Here is an 11,642-nt window from a genome sequence, read left to right on the forward strand (position 1 = left end):
AGCTGCCAATGCCTTCACTGTTCTTCTCTTGCCTGCAGTATTTCATTGTGAGAAAAGCTATTAACCCTGACATTCTGGCTGAAAGATACCACAGTAATTTTTTTTTCTAAATACTGAGTACTTCTCATCTAGATTGCCAGGATCTCTCATTTCTACTTAACATCTGCCCTAACTGAGGTAGTTATGAGGGTGTGTTACATCCTGCTTAGCAGCTGCTTTATATTACCCCCTAGATCAACTGGTTCTTACACAGTCAAAGTTAATTAGCATTAATTGAACTCTGATTGCGCTATCACGTTTGTGCCCAACCATTTGTTTGCGCTCAAGCCCAGCGGACTCAGGAACTTTGGGAAGAGCCACAGCTAATTTCCTCAAGGCTGCCCAGCTGGCAAGGATGGTACTAGCCAGCTGTGAGTATCCTTGCCCGCTGTATCCTCAGTTTCCACCTCCATGGCAATGCTGGCAAGTTGCCTGTTTATACTTCCTCTAAAAAATCCTGGCCATATAAGCATTTCAGTACAAGAAGCGCAGATGTCAGGTCAAGTCTGATTTTGATAGTTTCCAGGTTCCTTCTATCTTTTCAAATGTGATGCAAATGAAATAGTTGCAGGGCCAGCTGTTCATTTTTGAGACTGTACACAAAGAGAAGTTGTTGGAAGTCAGGTTTAAATGCACAAGGTAATATGGCATCACCAGGAAATACGAGTTTACTAGTATCAATAAGTGTGGCTGAAACCAACTAATTTTATACAAATCAACATAACCAGCAACCTACTGTGCAGATCATCCTCGCAGTTCTCCTCACTTAAAGAGGACAGTAATTCAAAGCACATCAGGGCCATCAGCTATAATAATCGAAATGTTAGTGCTATAATTTGAGTGTACATGAGAACAGAACAAAGGCCTTTTCAGTTTGCTGAGAAAAGATCCAAGATTTCTCATAAGGGAAAAAATCTATTTCGAGAGTTCAGAAATCATCAGGTGTGTGCCCATTTGCTATTCTTGCTGTTCTCTTCGCACTGAAACCATCCCTTCCTTTTCTAAACAAAAGGGTTCTGCAAATCAAAATTAAATAAATTTGCTATGAACTTTGATTAAACCGAAGGGCATCGGGGCTACGTTCTGCTAACATTTGCTTATAGACTTGAATGGGGAGAATTTCCAGTGCTTCCAATTTATTTTCCTAAGTAGAAATGGAAAGTTCAGAGAACCCCAGCTGTCTGCGAAGTACAGCAGCTGGGCGATAGTAGAAGCAGAGGAAATGATATTAATGTGATCCGGCATTGACGTGTCCATATCTTCCAGTGCAATTTGAAGCAATTGCATCACATGTAATTGACAGAGTTGTGCTGTCTTATTACATTTTGTATTAAATCTCTCTGCATGATATTACATTTACTTCAACAGTGATTGGGGAGGTTTGTCCTAAATGCCTGGCTTGTTTATGTGCTCTTGAAATATTTACTTTCTTTAGTTCCTGCAAATTTAACATGTTAAATTGTATTTCCAGCTAAAGAACTTTATAAAGACTTATGAAGAGGGAGCTGCTGCCTCTTTCTCTCGGGCTGTGGAAACAGTGGAAGCCAATGTGCGGTGGCAAAGGCTTTATAAGGAAGAACTATTCCAGTGGCTAAGAAAATCCTTGACACACTAATCGGTCTTTCCAGCTGACCATTGGACATGAAGTTCTGCAAGAGGAAAAGGAGAAATTTTAGGGATGTTTGACATTAAACTCTCGAAGACAAAATCAGATTGCAGGGAGGAGGTTTTTTTTTCCTATAATTATGGATTTTTTTCACTGGGCTCTTGCAAAATTGTCAAGAAGTTTTGCAGAAGAGAAGGTCATGAATGCTTATGAAATTCAGTCCTCAATGTACACAACCAAACATGATATTATCAAGTGGTGCATGTAAATGTTACTGTCAGTTTGAAGAAAAAACAAACAAACAAAAATCCTTCAAAGACTATTTTGTGCATGCCTGTACTGTCCCTGCCTGTGTTCTAGCATGCTTACGTATAACAGCCACATTTTGTATGTGAATTCTTGTTACATCAAAAATGGGCATTATACAAAGCACAAAGACTGTCTCTGACAATCAGTGTTGCAAGGATCAAAAGGAAGGAAAGAAGGAGAATGAAATGGCTTTTAAGTAAGGGCAGTATGAGATGTAAAATCAGCTGTCCCTCCTAGCTGCCAAGTAGTCCAGCACTCAGATTTTCTCTTAATGATTATAAAGATGTCAGCTCATTTTTTGAGTTGCCTGTTGTTATAGCTGCATATTCCCATGTTTAAATAAACTACATATATATAGAGAGAGAGAGAAACCAAGAGAGAGAGAAAATGGATGTGTGAGAGGGATATCATTCATGCACTGTAATTATATAGAATTATTTGCTGCTGATCAGTGCAACCATATAGTTTTGATCATCAGCATATGCAGTGTTTATGAGGAGAACTTTGCATAGTTGATTGGAGAGAATCCATGAACCACCTCTTCTGAGCAATTTTACAAGGCAGTGATATTCATGATGGGTCACCCAACCCATGCAATAATTAGTAGTGCAGCTGATAATGCACAAGTATTATAAATAAACCTAAGCTTCAAACGGAAATTAGCAAAAGGGGGGAGGATGTCTTACATGCAAAGGCATAGAATTAACCAAGAGAGCTGAGTTGCAGAGACCAGCCTCTGTAATGATTTATTACGATAGACAAGTCAGCTTTTCCAGGTGGGCAATATTTTTGCAAATATGGGATGTACCACTTATGTCAGCTTAGAAAAGTGAAATATGGAGAAAGAGGGGTGTGTGTGTGTGTGGATATTAGTATTGCCTAATAGTGAGAAAACTTTTCTTTCTCTTTTCTTATATTTCACATAAACTTTTCCGGGGAAGTGATACTTTTCTAAATCATGTGTTTGTTCATTTTTTCTTAATCTGAGACACTGGCGATATAGTCGAACTGTTAGTTGTACAATGACCATCTGTGCTATTGATGCTCTATGTTGAAGATAAAACTGATTTATCGTAGGGCCAAATACTTGCCCATGTCTGTGCCATGGAGAAGCAAAAACTGCAGAGGGTTTACAAGAGGCAGGTTGCAGCAGCTCAGTGAGGAAAGTAGACGTACTGCAACGTTTCTATAGCCCAGCCCAGCCCATCGCAACCAGCTGATCACAATATCACCTATAAGTAGGGAGCATGTGGCGAGTGAAAGCAGCAAATAGACATTTTATCTGGTTGAGTCCTTCTCAGGGCATGGAAATTACCAAAATGTGTCATAGTAGCAGTTGCTCATCTCTAGTAAGCTGTTCAAGAGTGGAAGTGTTAGAGTGAAAAGAACCAAAACCTGGCATCTTCAAGTACTATCAGAGTAACATGGAGAGAGTATTGTTTTCTAGCCTCTCACTCCCGTGGTACCCTGTTCTTCAAGAACCAGTAGACACATCCTGTAAGTAAGCTACCATACCCTTATCATGGGCTAAAGCATCCATCCTGAGCCTCTCATTTTGTATCTTCTACCATGCAGAGGATGCTATTTTGTGGGCTGGGTGCACGAAATCCCTGTGAGGGCATTTTCCCCACTTTTTGGTGGTGTGTAGCACTACATAATAGTTTGACCGCATATAGCCAGAAGAAGAGGGAATCCTTTGCTATTGTACTTTTTACTTTTTGCCTTATAGTAAGCTCAAAGTGTCTATGCTAGATTGTAATGCTAGTGAACTTATCCTTTCCACCCAGAGACAATAACATGAACATGCTGAGTGAAGTCCTCCTCCTACTATGTATTTTACCTACCTCGCAGGGGTGTTGTGAGGCCTGATAATGTTAGCAAAGTACTTGAATATCCTCTGATGAAAGGCTTTTTAAAATGGAAAGTATTATGTTATGTGGTTGACCAAACTCAACCTCAATGCCAATATGTAGCTTCACATTTTTGATTTCTTCTGAACAAAATCACATGCAGATTTGTTATAATAAAAAACAAGCCAAATATTCTTTAATAGAGCCTCTATCCTTCAATGAAGCCCAAACTTATGTTATCCGAAGACTGTGCAGAAAGCCAAGCCCTCAAACATGATTGCTTTGGGAATTTCAGAGAAAAGTAGTGTACATAATGGTCTGTCCATTTCAAATTCTGTCAAAATTCTCTTTGATGGTTCCTTCTTTTTTGCGTATTAAACCATATACCTTCAGGCTGTACATAGACGCTTCTGGTCTTTACAGATGAAGGACAGGCTAACAATATGTTCCAAAGCTGATAGTCTGGTTTTTATGTATTCTATGCAGTGAGCAGATATTTCCACTGTTGCTCATATGAGTTGAAGATCTTGCACATGTAGCTGATGGATGTAAATATTTAGTGGCCTTGAGCAACTGGTATATCACAAATATCAAGCCCTAGCTGCATCTACTATACATACCTGCTGATGTATTGGTTATAATTACTGTATTATAGTAATGTTGATAATACTGCTATAGTTAAGGTTGAGTTGGCCTTTCCATTATAATTACCTATTTTTTTATTTTTTATATTATGTATGTTTCTGTTTCACATGCAGTCAGGATAAAATTTAAATGGCTTAAATCTAAGAAAACTAGAGCTGTATTCTACAATATTCAAAAACCCTTTATTTAGTTATATCTTTAGAATCTTTTTTTTTTTTTTTAAGTGGCACACAGTTATGATACCTCATGGAATACTCTAATAAGTCCACCTAGAAAAATCTATTTATCTTATTGATTTTTATTCTATTTACCAGTCCTTTTCTTCCTTTGTCCTTATCTAAAGACAGGCCCTGTTTTTATAATTTGGTCTGTGTTGCAGCATTCTCAAATACAAAGAACACAAAAAACAGCAGAATGTTGCAGCATTCTCAAATACAACGATTTCATTTTGTCCCTTTTAGTGAGAGGAGATGCTGCAAAATATGGATCTAGTGCAGAGGTGGACCTCACTCAAACCCCACAAGTCATTGTATAGAGATTTGGTAAGACCTGTATCTCTAATTAGCCTTTGTATGACTCAGGATCCTTTGCTGTAACTAATTCTTTATGGCATATTAAAGCATATGGGAAGACACATGAATAGATGCAAATCAATGCCAGCATAACAATATGGTAACCTGTTATATTTTTATAACATTGTCCACAATAAAAAAACCTCAGCCTTTTACTTTGTAGCTGATAGAATGGTTCTCATATTCAATATTGATAGTTATTAAAATGATGGTAGCTACTAATTGTGACTAGAGCAGAACAACGTGAAAACATTATTCTGAAATGAAATGTCACTTCTGCTTTTATTGGGAGTACTTGAACATTAATTTTGAGTGATTTTGATGAAAACCTTCATATGTCAGTAAGTACCCTCAAGTATGTGACCTTGGATGGTCTTTTCAGTGACTGCAGCAGGAATTCTTATACTATATTGGAAACTGAAGATGAATTTTGTGTAGCTTTTGGGCAATTGTGGGTATTTCATTGAGCTTTTGAGTGTCAAAGGAAATACCTCTACTGATGCAGAGGGGTGCTTTCACAGCAAAGACCCTGGACCGTACAATTAAATCCTTAATTGTAAAGACTAAAGGCTAAGAAGAGAAGAAAATGTTATATATATGCTGATGTGAAATACACTCTGTAAAGATAATTTTCCAATAGAATGTCAGTATGTCTTTTTTGTTTGAATGTGATAATATTAAAGTGAAGCCAGTATTTGCAGACAAGGGTGCCTTGTTTAGGTACCTACTGAATAAGGATTTGTTTTCCCAGATCATTAACAGTACTGAACGCAATTAAAAGAGACTTTGAGTCAAGCGTAAATTTTTTCCTTTGAGGAAAAGGGATGTGACTCTGAAAATATAAATCACAAATTTGTATTATCTAAATATACTCTAGTTAACACCCATTCTGTAACGAGCACTCAGCATGTTGTGCTGCCTGTCCTGACGCAGAGTTTACAGCCACAGTATCAGGGTGAGCACGAGGAAATAAACAGACAGTCCTCCTGCTTTTGACCTGCCTAAATATAGGCTGCTCTCCCAGCCTTACGCAGTCTGAAAACTGCTGGCTGTATCATCCACCGCTGCTGTCAGCCTGACTGGGTCAGGAAGGCAGCTGGGAACTCGTGAATTGCAGAGAGACCCCATGCAAGGTTCCCTCAACTAGACGGGAGGGGCAGAAGGTCCCTGTGCTGGTTACAGGTTGTGCACAGTCTTCAGAGATTAGTGTCATTGCGTTGTGCTCGCAGGAGATAAAGGTCCAGCTACTGAGCCTGCACTGTACAGAAGAATCTAAGTTTCTGCACTGTGGTCACCCAGACTGGAAAATCTTGACAGAAATCCTTGTAAAGGCCTAGAATTTTGTCATGTCTGTTTTTCAGAAGTCATTTCAGACGGTCAAACATATTTTGAATTTTAAAGTGTATATAAGAACGGAGAGAGTCTTCTCCTATATGTTTTTTTGTTGATGCTGAAAATATGCCATGAGTTTCTCAGGCGTTTTTGTCACAAAGATTTTGGAAGTAGGCCACTACAAATGAGCGTAGATTATGTGTACTGAATGTCAGAGTGTCAGGTGACATCAACATCTCAGAGAGCTGTGTGGCAATAGCAGTAGTAGTAGTAGTAGTAGTCGTAGTCGTAGTAGTAGTAGTAGCTGTACTAATACCACCACCAAAAAATTCAGAAGTCCATGTAAATCTATATAGCACTAGTGCCTGTGTAGTTCCCTTTTTATATACAAAACTGTAAAAAATTAACCACTTTGTTTCTCAAGTGACTGTGGCAACTTCTGCCTATTTTAAATACTGAAATCCATTAAAACCACTGTCTTGATCAAGTAGTCCTTTCTTACATGAGTAATTTAGTTTTGAATGAGAAGGAAGAGGAGAAAGGGGCTGGTATGTATAAGGATTTTTTGCCAAAGTAAGGCCACATGCTAAGTTGGAGAGTAATTTTAAAATCCAGTGTATTTTGAAGAAAGCTGATTGATCTTCTGAACTTAGCTCTGTCTTGTCACTTCATGCTGACATTGGAGGGTAGCTTGACCTCAGAATACCCCTACATTGTAGCACAGTTGAGGTCAGATTTTATGAAACACTTACAAGTGGAGCTGGTTTCAATGCGACTTTGTGTTACAGAAAGATCACCCACATGAAGCAAGTGCTTTGGGTTCAGACCTGTGGTCCTCTCTCAGAAAACAGCATGTATATTTGATTAATTCATAGCCAGCGAAGTAAGTGCTGAATTGCCAAGTAGTATTTCTGAACGCTTTGTTTACTTTATGTGCACTATTTCCGAAGGCTATTAAAGCACCGTTGGCAGAGGACATACAGATCGGCAGTGTTGTAAGAGTTGAGCAGACTGTACCGCAGCAGTCACGAGCCAGAATGCTTTAGCTCGAGTGCCCAGCGTTTCCTTGACAGCTCGGCTCAGATTTGCTTCAGACTGATATCATTGGTTTAATGGATGAGGCCAAGAGCCGAGATGCATTCTCAGTTCTCTGCAACACGTTTCAGTCCATGGGATTTATTAATTTCTGTAATTTCAAAATAATCTATCGCCAAACCAATGATATGTATGGCCTCAGACCCCCAGCTGGTACGCAGAGAGGTAGATCCGTTGAAGTGAATGATGTGAATTGCAGCTGAGGATCTAGCCCACTGCTTTCAAAACACCCCCCTGAGGTGACAGCTAGACTGATGTACAGAATGTTTTGTGTATTTGTACGTAAGCTCCAGTAGCACATATTTGATGACAAATGTTTTTTGTTCTGCTTTTGCTTTTTGTTAGAATAATACTTTGTAATTGGCTCCAGTATGATAAAACTTTATAATATATTTGGAGAACTGCAGAATACTGTACTGTGAAGAGTGTGGCTACTACCCTCTCTTTTTACTGCAAATAGTAGATTTTGGCAACGACCGAGTTCCCTGGACTTAGAAATTCAGTGAAAAAAACATTCTGCGTGTTTTCTAATGGAAACATCATTGTAATTACTGTATAATTACCCTGTACAAAGACGACTTTATTATATGTGTAAATGTAATTTTGCTATGTTGTTTTTATGTTTGAGGGACAACTGGCTTTAGTGTGGATGAGACATATAGCCTTATAAAAACAGAGATTGTAGCTCTCTGTCTGATGTTTTGCTGAAAGGTGTTCGGTTGCTCTATTTTGCAGAAGATAAATGTATACATAAACCAGTTTTCTGAAAACTAATGATCTGTTCCACTACATACACATCAATGACATAAATGGATCATAATACTGAAATAAAGGCTTCATAATAAATTGCATTATTTTCCCAAAAGACTCTACATGTAACATCTTATGACACTACAAAAAGTAAGAAAAAGTCCTACAGCTATTAATGCTGGTTATAATGGATGAGTTCCTCTATTATTTCTGTCTCATCCTTATATTAATTCTAAATATTCTAATTAAGTGAGCATACTTTTCCATCTGTTCTCAAATCTACACTCTTCTTGAATGCAATTGTCAAGTAAGAGGTGGAACTGGCTCAGTTTAGATAGAGTTCACCAATGATTTTGCACATGAGATGGTGTTTGTGGGAACAGAATGTCATTTAAACTTACAGGAAATATAGATCATCACGTAGTATCAGAGTTCTCTCTGTATGTGCTATATATACATGCGTGTATAGCTTCTAGTTCTGGACTGTTTGCTTTGGCAAAACTTCCGTTAGTTGTTTGCTTTTGACTCAACAAAGCAGTTAGACATGTGCTGAATGTGTGGCTATTGCTGGCCGTGACTCAGCCACATACTTAGGCACGTAAGCAGTCCCAGTGATTTCTGTGAGACTAACCACCTGCTTTAAATTATGTATCAGATTATTTATCTGGCTGAAACAGACTTTCTCGAAAGTGAAAGATTTATACACGTGTTTCAAGTGCGGAATAGAATGATGCGTTTTTGCTGAATTTAAAATCATAACTTATTTTATACTGGGCCAAATGCTCTTCTCTCTTTTCTTTTTTATAGGAAAACATATATTTTGCATAGAAAGGGGAGATAATGAGTCTCAGTAAATTTCAAAATGTCAAATTTAACAAGATTTTTCATTTTTGTTTAAGCCATTCTAGGATTTGGGAATAAGAATGGAACTACTTGTGCAATGCTAATTAACGACAATACAACAAAATACAACTTTACTAAGCAATTTAAACCATTAACCAAGTAAAATATATGAGTTTATGTTACAATTTACCAGAAAAGTGTGTTTCCATGCTATACCTTTAAAAACGATTCCATAAATATGGGACCAGTATGTGTTCAACATGAAATTTTTATTCCACTCTAACTAAGGACTGACTAAATGGATTTTTTTTAAATGAGAAACTTTATCTTCTGTATTTTAAGCAGAACAAATTTGAATTTTGTCTCTGATAATAAAATTTTGTACAGTAATGTGTAATTCATCACTGTCTTAATTTTCTGACATGTGGAGACATGGCTAAGATAAATAATACCCTCAGCCTTTTGATGATGTTCCCGTTTTCATTTGAGATAACAGTTTAATAGTGCTGAATAGATACACTGAGGTTTTACAAAAGAGAAAAATATGAAAGAAAAAATATTTTTGACATGAGGAGGTTTTCAAAACACATTAAAATGCTGGGACTAGTACAAAGCAGAGATTCTGAAAAATCCCAAAATTTGGGCTTGGAAATATTCTTAAACACTCGACGACTAACAGGACACTGAGATTGGAACAGAGAGCAAAGCATGTCTTTTATGCTTTTCTAATTGTGTAAATTTTGAATAAGCAAAAAGATCTTTTCATTGGTAAGAGTGATTTCAACTGGAATGCAGTTCAAATGACTTTTTAAATAGAGTCCTTGAGTTCAGGCTATTATTTCCTTTTTTTTGAAGAACAGTTTTCAGTAACAATGAGATGTAAAATATGAGTAATTATTTACCCGTTGGATACAATCGTGTTCCCACTGAAGTCAGTTGGAGCTTTGACATTGACATTACTGGGAGCAAAAGCCAACCATATATTTTTCAAAATATACCTTTCAATGCCAGAATATCTTTTTTCTTTAACAGTGAAGATGATTTCTCCTGTACTGCATATCTTAATCTGGTGAAAAGGTGAAGGGAATTTTTCAGCTCCTCATTCTTCAAAGTTCAATTGGAAACATTGATGATTTGACCACAGGTAAGCTGAATTGGGGCCTAAATGAATATGTTTATAGTGCCCTATCTGTTAAGCACCTCACTATGTTATCTTGGGGCTAAATTTTGACAATATGCAAAATTGTGTATGTGCAATTTTTGCATATATAACTAGAACATGGAGACAAATCCATCATACCTCTTCTTCCTGAGGTCAGGTCTGAAGCAGGAATTCAGGAGGCCTGAGAATGCAGGTGGCCTGGGAACCAGTAGAGAGAGTTCACGTTAAGAAGGGATCCTGGTATGAACTCTGAAAGGCTAGGATGTACTGTAGCATTCTCTGGGAGCATTAAAACAGCTGAGATAAACTGCACAGCCACCTTGGAAGCATTGCTGGGAGAGGAGGTACAATTTGCGGAAGTAGAAATGGCACTTCTCTTTGAAATCCCAATGGCAGCATATCTCCTAATCAAACATCAAAAAGAGCATGCTTGTTTCTTCCCCAGTGCGGCCACTGCAATCAGCAGCACTTCAGTCAGTGGCTGAGCTGCTTTCAAGTTGAGCATTTTCATAGAAGACCAAAGGAAGAGCTGTTTATTTGCTCTCAGCTCAGTATCTTCAGAAAGAGCAGAACTTTAAAAGCTCCCATTTGCTTTGAAAGCTCAGCAGCTGAGTTGGAGGGAGTAGAAGAGAGGGTAGTTAGAGCTTTTGATTTGCAAATTGACTTAAGAGTATTCGCTTATTCAGGCCTATTTTAATAATGGAGAATCAGTTTTTGATGACTAATTCCCTGCTTCCTCCTATTCCTAGCACTGATTATCTTGGTTTCTTTAAGCTGCACCTTGTGGATAGAAGCCACCATGCCAAGTCTCACTGCTATTAGAAGCACTCTGACTCTTGTATATTAGAACTGTGCAGGAGCAAGGCCTTGGGAGAGTAGACAAACCGTTCAGTGATAATCCTGGCTTTTCTGAGAATCAAGGATGGAAGAACCATTTTAGACAAACAGTATCCAGAAAGACATATTTTGATAAGAGAGGCTGTATCTTGGATAGGATGGGAAGGCTGAGCACAAAGATGGTTGTCAAAAAGCTGTAATGAACGTTATTGATATGGGATGTGAAATGGGTATATGCTTGTGAAATTAAAGCCTCATTACATTGAAACTTAGTCTTTGAGTTAGCAGCACTTATACTGGGACCACAAACCAATTAAAGTGAACAGAATTTGCTGAATGGTTAAAATGAGGAACCCTACTGAAAAGCCTTCCAGTGATTGTTGTTTGCATCTTGGGGCTGTTGCTAAATTATAGAAATTCCTCTATGCTAAATCTAGTCCATATCGTGCTATATGTCTATGCCAGCTTGTGGTAAATCGGAATTTGGAATAATCCTGCAGGGCTGGAAGAGAACTATCTTAGCAAGGTCAAAGCAAAACTTGATCCTCAGATATGTTTCCCATATGTCACCTCCTCCCCTTTCTATCATGGTCTTGCTGCTC

The 11,642-nt window shown here is 38.0% G+C and overlaps 1 protein-coding gene across 1 annotated transcript in view; it reads left to right on the plus strand.

Moving 5' to 3' along the window:
• TRHDE (thyrotropin releasing hormone degrading enzyme) overlaps positions 1 to 5,813 on the plus strand; it is a 225,609-nt gene extending 219,796 nt beyond the window's left edge. Inside the window, exon 19 of the mRNA XM_068935803.1 lies at positions 1,511 to 5,813. Within this exon, the coding sequence (XP_068791904.1) occupies positions 1,511 to 1,654 (144 nt within the window). The 3' untranslated portion in view covers positions 1,655 to 5,813. The remainder of the gene's footprint in view (positions 1 to 1,510) is intronic.
• Positions 5,814 to 11,642: the final 5,829 nt, after the last annotated feature.

Source organism: Struthio camelus, chromosome 1, assembly GCF_040807025.1.
Source record: "Struthio camelus isolate bStrCam1 chromosome 1, bStrCam1.hap1, whole genome shotgun sequence".
NCBI classification, from domain to species: Eukaryota; Metazoa; Chordata; class Aves; order Struthioniformes; family Struthionidae; genus Struthio; species Struthio camelus.